At 33.4% G+C, this 11,036-nt stretch overlaps 1 protein-coding gene across 2 annotated transcripts; it reads right to left on the bottom strand.

The window, feature by feature from the left end:
* Window positions 1-5,687: 5,687 nt before the first annotated feature.
* LOC141659718 (putative UDP-arabinopyranose mutase 5) lies at window positions 5,688-9,681 on the bottom strand. Of its 2 annotated transcripts, XM_074466651.1 has the most exons (3): window positions 9,434-9,681; window positions 7,180-7,309; window positions 5,688-6,975 (listed from the first exon to the last, which is right to left on the bottom strand). In XM_074466651.1, the coding sequence occupies exons 1-3, from the start codon at window positions 9,545-9,547 to the stop codon at window positions 5,945-5,947; spliced, it is 1,275 nt and encodes a 424-aa protein (XP_074322752.1). In that variant the 5' UTR covers window positions 9,548-9,681; the 3' UTR covers window positions 5,688-5,944. The 2 variants fall into 2 exon arrangements, with proteins under 2 accessions (XP_074322752.1, XP_074322748.1); XM_074466647.1 differs by lacking the exon at window positions 9,434-9,681 and having other exon boundaries at window positions 5,688-7,100.
* Window positions 9,682-11,036: the final 1,355 nt, after the last annotated feature.

The following is an 11,036-nucleotide window of genomic DNA, read 5'->3' as shown; positions in this document are numbered from 1 at the left end:
TGAGCGCCCGCTCAGCTATGCTGAGCGGCCGCGCAGGGTCGGGAAAAAAGACAAATTATTTTAGGACTTCTACTTCTGTTTGGTTTCCACTTCTATGTAATCTGAGTTTTATGGGACTATTATATAAGTAGATTTGAGACGTTTTCACAAGTGTGGATTGAAGAAGATTGTATTTTTACGCAAGGAGCGAAGGAGATAAGGAAGAAGACCGATTTAGCACACTGCAACGAAGAGGAAGCATATCTTCTTGTGATTCTTGTTTCGTTGTAACGTTGGATGCTAGTTTTCTTGCTTTGAACTTATTTACTCTTGTGACGTACTCTGTTTTAATATAATTAGTTTAGTTATTATTTTCTTGTGTCTGTTTATCATGATTTTATATGAACCCATGATGACGATAAGTGCTATTATGGGCTAATCGTGATCATGGGGTTGCAACGGATTTATTATGGAATTCTTTAGTTAATTGTTTAATACTTTAGTGTGTGATGATTGCATGATATCTAGTATTGGTTGTGTGTATTCGTCTTATGTGCGTCGCGAACATGTAAGATAGGGTGTTAATCTCTTGTGAAGCGACGGTGGATCTTGAGATTTAGAACTTTCCATGCTAGCATAGGTTCATGTACGTTGTGCATGATTAGTGGGTAACTCTAACAGTTTTATTTGCCCTATGTAATCAAAAGGAATAACTTGTGCTTAAATCGTTGTGTTGTCAATTTCTGTAGACTTATAGGAACTCAACATAATTGATGACTATTCAACTTCTATCTTAATTGTGGATGCTTGGTAGAATGGTATTAGTACAATGAAAGTTGGCTTTTATCAGTTTCGTGTTATTCGATTAATATCATCACTGTCACATGCTAAAGGTAATAACAATGGCTATAGAAGGAAGTAATAATGAAGTTGTGATCTCATGAGTGTTTTATTATTGATAAATTGAAGTGTTAGTTAAGTGATTAATTAAGTAGTTAATTGTAGTTAATATTTAATCAACAATTTTAAGTGTTAGTGTCTTAACATTGAGAAGTAATCATACATTGGTGAGTGAGTTTAATTAGACAATAATTCAGTCTGAGTCTCTGAGGGAACGAACTAGAAAATATTCTATATTACTTGCGAACGCGTATACTTGCGTGAATATTAGCGCATGTTTTCGCCCTAACAGTTATATGAGGCGAGAAGGAAAGAAAATTTATTGTATCCCTTTCAAATTATTTCTCTTCTCAAAATATTGCTTTCTGATTGAGACAAACAGTGTTATGGTGTGACGCTTTGTCGGAATGACGAAGAGTCTGGTGGGACGCCACCAAATCATGTGTTGTATGTCATATAGTACGAAAGACTGGTCATCTTGAATACAAATATGGTTGTCTCATTCATATTTAAATCCTCACTCATTCCTCCTTCTTCAATTATGATTTATTGACTTACGGATTCTTCCAATTGTTTTGTTGCATTGTTGTTCTTTACACAACTTTTCAATCAAAATCATATATACAAACTCTCTTCTTGTGTAAAGTCTATTCTTTGAAGATTTTAAAAGGAGTGGAATAGTCTTGTGTAACAGCTGTAATTACATGTCAAATATAGATATTATTGCAAGCCGATAAATGGTGGACATCTGTGTGCAAGGAAGAATTGATACACAGATAACGTGGTCGTTACAAAGACATCAAATCAGACGGTTGTTCTTGTTACAAAAATTTCATCAGTACGGTAAATTGTATTAATGCGTTGCACTTAAACTCAGAAGATTTTGACGTGAAATGAATAGTTAGCGAACCGTAATAAGTAAATTAATTATAAAATAAGAAAGTAAAACTACGTACTTCAGACAAAGCAAATGAATGTGAGGGCGACAACTGAAGACTAAGAAATTCTTAAAAATGACTCAGACAAGCGATTAATACGTGAAGTATCCTTCCATCGCGGGAAGATACTTGTCATGAAGATTCAATATCGAAGAAATCTTAATTGCGAACAAATTTCGAGTGTATTTTTTAAGGAATTGTTAGGTTCTTTAACTTGAGTAAATGAGTTATGGTGAATTTAATACTCATAAACGAGCCAGCGACGAGAGTTCTGTACGGGAGCATAAGTGGAAATTAAGGAATGATGATCCAACTGTGAAATCTTTTAAGAAGTAATGTTCTAAAACCAATTGAGTTTTCACCAGATTGTGATAATGATGGTTGAGACCATGTGTTGGTTATTAAAAGATAAACAAATTAATTAATGAAAATGAGTGTATATCGTCAAGGATAGAGGATTGGTGTGATTAGTTGAAGGATGCGGCATAATTATTAAAAGTAACTATACACAAGTAGTAATGGTGAGAAATAAGATTAAAAGATATCCTTAAGACGGATTTATGAACAGGCACAAGTAATATGAACCATTAATTAGAGAACTTGGATTTAAAGGTAGGTTAGAAGAACTGTAGAATAAAATTTCTGAGAAACAACAAGATAATTTTAAGTTCATTAGTAATATCTTATGATATCCTGAAAAAATTGAGAAAAAGTATGGATATATTAATAATTTTTTGTTTATGACCTTAGTTCAATTAAAAGATGTGGGATATGTTAAATTAGTAGTCTATGTAATTAGCAACATGATATGTTCTGAAGTATTGAGAAGCGATGAGTTTGGTTAATGGGGGTGAATTGATATGACTGTGGATGGTTTGGTTGATTGATGGTGTCCGTTTGAGTCTGACTGGTAGTCAATCATATAGGAGAAATGCTGCCCAAATTTTCAGAATATATCCTACTTTTAAGAATAGAACGCATACTTCCATATGTAATTAATATTCATGTTGATACTCCAAATGATTGCGATCTCAGTTCTTAAAAAAGGTTGTCATGGCCAAGCCCACTCTATAGAATTGGTCTTTGATTTCATTTAGCTAGTCATCATTTGGTTTAATTGATCAATTAAAAGAGTTAATTGATTAACTTTATCAACTAATTGTCAGTTAAATGAAAATCGATTCCAACTAGATTAAGTCAAATTCTGACATGATTTTCAAATCCGAAATCAAAGAAATTAGGAATTCGGAGGAAGTAAAGACATTAGTAGACATCGGAAGTTTAGTAGAATTAGCGCAATGTTACTGCAAGCCTGTACGGGGTTTTATCTAGATGAATATGCCCTTTGCAATAAACAAGAAGAACAGAAAGTAATTGGTACATGCTAGTGGGAAGAACATTTTCAAGAACTGAAGGTTCAAGATAGGGCAAAGAGATCTTACCATCTGTAATAGTGCTCCATGAAGGACGTGGATGTATATCCATATAGAATGACGAGGTAATGGAAGTTACTTTGAAATACTAGAAAACTTGCGAATATAAGTATTTGATATATGGTAAAAGTTGGTAGTGCTAACATGTGAACTAGAAATGAGAGGATAGTGTCCAAGCAAAGAAGAAGGTAAATAAATTGCACATCCTACTAATATGAAGCATATCTTTAATTCGAGGAAACCAAATATGAGATAAGGAATAGTGGGAGTTAATTATAAATAAAAGTGTGTGATCAGTAATTATTTAAGTAAGGCTTAGGAAATAACTGTCAACGGATTTTGATGATTCTGTTAGAAAGAATTTAATATTACAAATAAAAAGCCTCCATTCCAGAGTTAACCCCAAAGATGGCTTATCGAATGATGAACATATAAGTACTATCAGGAAGAAGAGATTACTTATGTTTAGAGGAGACAATAGATCATGAGAATGGAGAAGTTAACTAGGAAAGGAAGTGGAATCAAAACGATGATAAAGAAATTTGATAAGATAGTCCCGTTATAAACGTCAGGTGTGACAGAGCTAAAGTGAAGGACGGAATAAAACGTTTATAATTGGAGATAGGAAATTCATTCTGAGATTGCAATTAAATAGGGAAGGTTAAATGAAGATATTGGTGGGAATAACATAAGAATAGAAATGGAAGGACATGTAAATAAATGTCATATCTACTGAAGAATTAAAGCCAACATCAAAGGTTGAGTATACTATTATAATTGTTTCATAAATGAGTACAATTTATTAAGGGGCAATATAGTAGAATCACTTGAAAACTAAAGCCGAAGGAAGCGTTATCAGAACTACTAGGGATAGGTTAACTAAACCTAATCATTATTTATTTATGAATATTTTACCGAGGAATAAGTTAGATATTGTTTAGAGGAGATGTGATATGTTATCAAATTCAAGTAAGGATTGTAACTGATCGATATTATTATTTGATTTAATATGTTAGTAGAAGTATGGGGAACACTATGAACCGTGCTGAACCAAAACAAGATTTACCATTCATGAATAAATGGGTACTAGGTAAGGCAGAATTAAGAGATAGAGTTTTGGCTACGCATTGACAACTCGAGAGCTTCAGGTTACCCCAATAATATGATACAAGACATGGATGTAAAAAAAGAAGACTTTCTGATGATATAACGCGAAGACAGGAGTAAGCATTATATGTGGCTGAATATCAGAGAAGAACATTGCAATAAATTTTATATCGGGACTTCCTAGAACCAAATAAATGATAATACGGGTTATAATATATGGAAAAGGTATCCAGATTAATATATATTCTTTTAAATAGTAAAAGATTTTCGCTCGATAAATATATTCAATAGTGATTAAAAAGAAATTAAGGTATACTAATAAGTGGTGAGTTAAATGCAATTGTTGAGATTCTCTCTTTAATCATAACTTCTTGAATTGATTTAGGAAGTTCAGAATCCGAAGATGCCATGAGCTCAGTATATTATTCGCAGATGGATGAAAGTATAAGAGATCGATTAAAGGGTCTCGAATATGATTGGAAGCGAGCACATGCCAGACTAATTGAACAAAGAGAGATGTGGAAAATGGAGTAGAACAACCAGTGAAAGTAAGAAGCATTCATGAGTACGAATTATTAGAATTAGAAAGAAAAGAAGATTGGTATAAATTAAGTTAGTCCTTTGAGACAGTAACATAGGGAAAAAGATTGTGAATGAGTTGGCTTTATCGCCACATGTATAATGAGTTCATAAGATATTTATATGTGTATAATCAGGAAGAGTAATTTAGCTCCGTACGTATGAAATGGAGACTTGAGTCAGGTTGCATGAGCAATTGATTGATTTTGATGTCGGCAAGAGACTTTTGAGTAGTGATTAAAGGGATGAGTTAAGCTTATGAAAAAGTTGTTCGGGTAAGAGATTAACTTGAGAAATTATAAATGAGATACTTGAAAAGTATCATTATATGTTCCTTAGTATAATTCCGAACCATTTTGAATAATATTGTAGTTTCACATCCCATTCTACGCATAATTTTCATTCTTGATTTAGGAAAATGTTATTTTTAAAGCTAATAAAACTGAGAAAACGATAAAACTCTCATAGGTTGTGCTGATTTATTTACTTTCACTTGGTCCTTTCACTTCCCCTTTACTCTGAACATTAAAAATCATTATTTCTTAATTTAATGCACTTATATCTATATAGCTATAATTTTAATTTAGATTTTTTTATTATTATTTTTATAAAATTATATCCTATATATAGCTTAAAACGCGTGTCAAAAATAACATGATTAGTATAAATGAGACGTAGGATTTATTAGCCAATTCAAATTGGTTTATATAGATTTGTTGTGCAAGAAAGTTTACTGAGTGCTCACTGCTCAGTAATAAAAGGAATTTATTCCATCAAATTTTGTCATTGTTCCAATACAAGGCAGAAGGCACAACCAAACTTGTAACAAAGTGAAAATACAACATCAGAACACGTTCCATATCACTGATAATTATGAGATATTTTATTTTCACTACTCATTGTCTGAGTGATAGTTAAGAAGGTATCTAAAATAAAATCACAGGAAAACAAGAAAATTGCTGGGAGAAACAAGCTTTTACGAGCTCATGTACTGAGAAAATGTGATATTTATGTTTGAACTGCCTTCCAGAGTTTAATCCATTCCAACATAGCTTCTGCAGCACGCTTAAAGACAGAATTCGATAGCCCGAGGGATTCTTTTACAGCTGCAGCCAACTCGATCATGCAGTCTTCAGCTGTAACTGCTGATTCTGAGAACCTCAGTGACTGAAAGAAAGGGACGATTTCCTCCATGAGCTTTACGCCTTCCCACTCTTTTTTCAGACTTGCAATGGCATCTCCTCTTTCATTTCTCCACACGTAAGGAAGACCAGTTTTCACACCCATCCCCATGTGGTCACTTACTACCTTTACACACATTCCAGACCATAGATCTTCTACTGTTTCCCACCTCACTTTTCCTTCCTGTTCCAACTTTAAAGCGGGCAACAGAGCAGGTCCGATTACCTCACGATTAAATGCTATATTAATTCCACTTACAGGCATCATGGCCCTTGCAGGTACAGTAAGAACAGCATCAACATATCGTGAATTCCTTTGATTTGGCTTAAGGGCTTGTGTAGGTGCATCATAGTCAGCTAAGTTTAGCCACAAACCACATGACAGAGCACATGTCACCCCATTACGCAAGCTAAATGGGTACCCACGAACAAAGTCTGCTCCTTTACGGTAAGGGTCATAGAGTGTATTAAAAAAGAAAGGAGTGGCTGGAGTTTCTAGGTTCTGGACATGCTGGGAAACAGCATCTATTAAGTTGCCCATGTCATCTTTTGCAGGAACACAATCATCATCAATTGAAACTATATATTTTCTTTTAGAGACTAGATAGCCAAAATAACGACAAGAGTAACCAGAAAAGAGAGATGAGGAAGAGGAACCGGTAATTTTGAGTATATCTGTTTTTGTATAGACTTGCACATCAAAGCCTTCTGGAATCTCAAGTTCCTCTTTAAGATCAGGATCTTTCACAATAATCAGGTGGAAGCGGGAGAAGACAGGTCTCCAGTCCTCCATAAAAGATGTAAGATCCGGATTCACCGCACCAATCACAATATCAACCTCGTTCTCGTTGATGCTTACTTGGGACATCTTGCGAGATATTTCAATTAATATAAAAACCCTAGGTAATAAAAGCAGCAACAATCTGGATTTTGAAATCTTCCAAGACTCGAATAATATTGTATTCAAAATTTTTCAGAGCATCCTGTCAAAAGAACTATAAATCAGCTCTTCAAATTAAATTGGGATATAAATAATACAATTTGGTTTCGTAAGTGACTTACTAGTGGGAAGAACAGGAGTCAAAACATGCTTAATATTTAGCGCCTGGATGAGTGAATGTACTTCTTCTTTACCAGTTGCAATGAAAAGCTTGAGAATCTTCTCGGTCAGTTTTCCAGCTCTTAAAGTTTTCTGTAAAACATAAACATGAACATAAATATAGCAAAAGAATGGATGCAAATATTACTAAAACACATTTCCCAGCTACAAAACTAAATAATGATACATTTAACTCAGCTAACATCTTGTTTGTCATATAGGCTTGAACTCAGTACCTGACACATGAACTGACATTTTAAGTTTTTAATTCATAATGAGTGTTTGTACACAAACGTGCTCAACATTGCAAGCCCGCAAGTCAACAGTGAAGTCCTAACAAGAAGCATTACAACAATTCTCTCACGTCATATAAGCTTGCGTGCTATTCTTCATGTCTCAACCCCCACACTTATTAATCAGAACCTGTCCCTTTCACATTCTCATTAAAGGAGGGGTAGAATTTAACATATAATTTTTGGAGCCTAGTGATACAAAGTAATAACCAATCCCAAATTCACAAATTGGTGACATGTGTATTAAAAAAAATGTAAAGTAATTAACTCACTTAAAAGTTAGAGGAAGGTCATTAATGAATCATATATTATTTAACACTCCTCATCAACTGTAAACTCGTACAGCCTGAAGCAGACTGAACCAAACAGACAAACAAAGAACCTGAAACCGCTCCGAGTCCGAGCTCTCATACCATGTTAAACAAACAACTCATTAAAACTTTATGGTGTCGGAGAAATGCCTAGAATAAATAATAAATTATTAAGAGAAAAAAGATGTACTAATAAATATGAAACAAGCAGTAAAAGGGTATGTAGACTGATTGCAAAGTTGGAAAGAGGAGAGGAGCTGAATTCATGTAGTAGTAGGGATTAGAAAGGAGTTAAGTCACATCTAAGAAGACCTAAACTTCTTGCAGGGCATTTAGACGTCTTAACGATGGTGACAATTGGTAAATTTTAGCACACACGTATGCCCTACATAAGAGTTAGGGAACCTAACTGAATGATTCACACAAATAATGAAAACAATAAAATTGAAATCTGCTTGATGTGCCATTCATAGTTTTTCTTCTCCTCTTATTTGTCGTGACCCATTAGCAATTTATGTTTCCCTATTTCATTTATTTGAACTGAAAACTTCTATGTTAGAATATATTAGGTTTATACATTAAACTTTATCACTTCCGGTATCTTCTTATATAGACCCTGTCCATGCCTTTTGTACTTCTAATCTACTCCCAAAATTAAGGCTGGTTGTTCAGAGACAGATAGAAATTACAGCTTTTACCTTTACCCCACTTACAAAGAACCAGCGCCTTGGGCATCCCAACCGGAAATTTGGCACTCGCCCCTACTTCAGTGACTACACACCTCCCCCAAGTACTGTTCGAACTTGCCCTAACCGCGCCTTTACTATTAATGATTACTAATCCCTAGTCAAATTTCATATCTCTATCTTTGGAATACACTCGAAGAGTTGCACTCCTTGGAGACAGTAACATAAGTAACTCTTGCTCTTCATAATCACCGAACCATCATAACAGCTTAAGCTCCAATCTAAATATCTAACTCTTTTAGGACTCTTGATATTTTCCATCTAAACTTCAGGTAGACAACAAACAAGCCTTACTACTTAAGAACAAAATTAGATATAATAGATTGTAGTGAACAATTTTAAAAACTAAAATTCGTGTTCATAGACAATACAAACATATGCTATGCATCAAAGTCACATAACAGAACAAAAGGTAATATGTGTTAAGAAAGAATTAATAATTAACCGTGAAAAGCTGCAAGAATAGAAATCAACATACATAATAAATATTCATAATCATTCAAATTGAGATGCACATAACAAGATTCAAGAAAAGAGAAAAACCCATTACTTGTATTATCATTTGCAACATACCCTTTTCATATAACATTACAAAATGTGTAGATATCAACATGTTGAGAGAGAGAGAGATAAAGAGAGGGAGAGAGAAATTAACAGAAAGAGATTAGTAAAGGGGGAGGGAGAGGGGGAGAGAGAGTAGAGAGAGGAGGGGAAGAGAGAGGGAGAGGGAGAGGGAGAGAGAGAGAGAGATCAGGGAGAGGGAGAGAGAGAGAGAGAGAAGGGGAGAGGGAGAGAGAAAGGGAGAGAGAGAGAGGGGGGAAGAGAGAGATGGGAGAGAGAGAGATGGGAGAGAGAGAGAGAGATTACCAGAAAGAGATCAATGAGGATGTGTTCAGGGAGAAAAGAGAGATCAGAGAAAGAGGAGAGATTAAGGACAGCTGAGTCAACAGATAGCGAAAGAAGCGATGGCGGAGTTCTCATTCATTCACACGATTCATATGCTCTCTCATATATATCTCGATTCTCCTATGTATCCTTTCTATGCTCACAACGAACAATTTTGAATCGGTCAGGTTAAACAACAACTTTACTAAATTTTCTCCGCAACTGTTCCTTTATAGGAGTACACCTAATGAGTATTGGATAAATTAATCATCAAATTTACATTTAATTAATTAATATGTTTCCTTAAACTTTTTGGTTGATTAACTAGAGTGAAAAAAAATTGTTCTAAGAGCATCTCCATATGTTATGTTTATTTGTCAACGGGTCACTTATTTTAGTTATTGTGTTGATTTTAGGTCACTCCAATGCTAACCACGTGTTGGATAAAATTATAGTTATCCGGTTTTGTTCTTTTAAATCTGCCCGTCCACTATATTATTCCACGTCATTTTCAGCATTATTTTTCTTAATTTCCTCAAGCCTAGATATATCATATATGTATCTAACTCTTTTTTTATCAACCAGTTGAAATCATAGATAGTAAATATCTTTTTGTGTTACTATTTTTATTTTTATGTAATGTTAATACTGTGTGAAAATATGTTTGTACAACTAGTTGATAAGTAGGTGTGTATAGTTGAATGGCCCCCTACCCTATCTGTACAAATATGTATATATTATATAATATCAAAATATAAAAATTATTTATATATATTCATCATTATTTTATTATATGTACAGATGCATTATTTATATTTTTATTTAGAACATAATAAATATTATGTAATGTTAAGTATAAAAATATTATTTTATTGTTAACTAAATTTATAAAAATTCTTATATAAAAGATATATTTTAGTTCATCATATATTTTATTTATATGTAGTAATGTTTGTTTTTTCATTTATTTTTAATTATGTTATTATATTTTCAATCAATCTTAATAAATTTCTATTTTTATTTTATAAATTTTACTTTAAAATATTGACATAAATATAAAAATGTTCTACTATTAACATTAAATATATTTTATTAAATATTATAATTTTATTTTCACTAATATATATTTGAATTTAATAAAAAAAATTGAATATAACTAATTGTTATGGATTAAAAATTAAGATATATGATTGCTGTATTTATTACTAAGGAACGTGAGTTTCGAGACTCGATTTGACTGCTCTTGTGTTTCGTGACTCAATATGCCTTAACAAGATGTGTACGTACCTTGCTGATTGTCAAGGATCAAGTCAAAAAACGTAGTTCTGTTCTGTGTGGTGAGGCCCCTTATATAGATGTTGGAAGTCCTTAAATTGGACTTGGTATAGGAGACTTGGTGGTCAAGTCTCTGAATTAGAATGGACTTGGGAGTCCTAGGAAGTAGGAAGCTGATTCCTTATTCTATGAGGTTCCTTGGAGGCCAATCTACAAGGATTTATATCCCCACTAGGACTTATCTTAATAGTTATTTTTCTCCCTTATTAATTAATTACGAAATTAATTAATAATCAGGGTTTTGGGCCTT

This window comes from Apium graveolens, chromosome 1, assembly GCF_009905375.1.
Source record: "Apium graveolens cultivar Ventura chromosome 1, ASM990537v1, whole genome shotgun sequence".
Classification (NCBI taxonomy): Eukaryota; Viridiplantae; Streptophyta; class Magnoliopsida; order Apiales; family Apiaceae; genus Apium; species Apium graveolens.
Note: the sequence above shows the minus strand (reverse complement) of the source record. Positions and strands in the feature narration are given on the sequence as shown.

What these genes read in the sequence shown, in the direction of transcription:
- LOC141659718 (XM_074466651.1), bottom strand. Translation starts at nt 9,547, where the DNA reads ATGAGAACTCCGCCATCGCTTCTTTCGCTATCTGTTGACTCAGCTGTC. An exon ending in TCCTCATTGATCTCTTTCTG is followed by an intron (nt 7,310 to 9,433) that starts GTAATCTCTCTC and finishes TATGTTTTACAG; the next exon opens with AAAACTTTAAGAGCTGGAAA. An exon ending in GACTCCTGTTCTTCCCACTA is followed by an intron (nt 6,976 to 7,179) that starts GTAAGTCACTTA and finishes AGATGTCCCAAG; the next exon opens with TAAGCATCAACGAGAACGAG.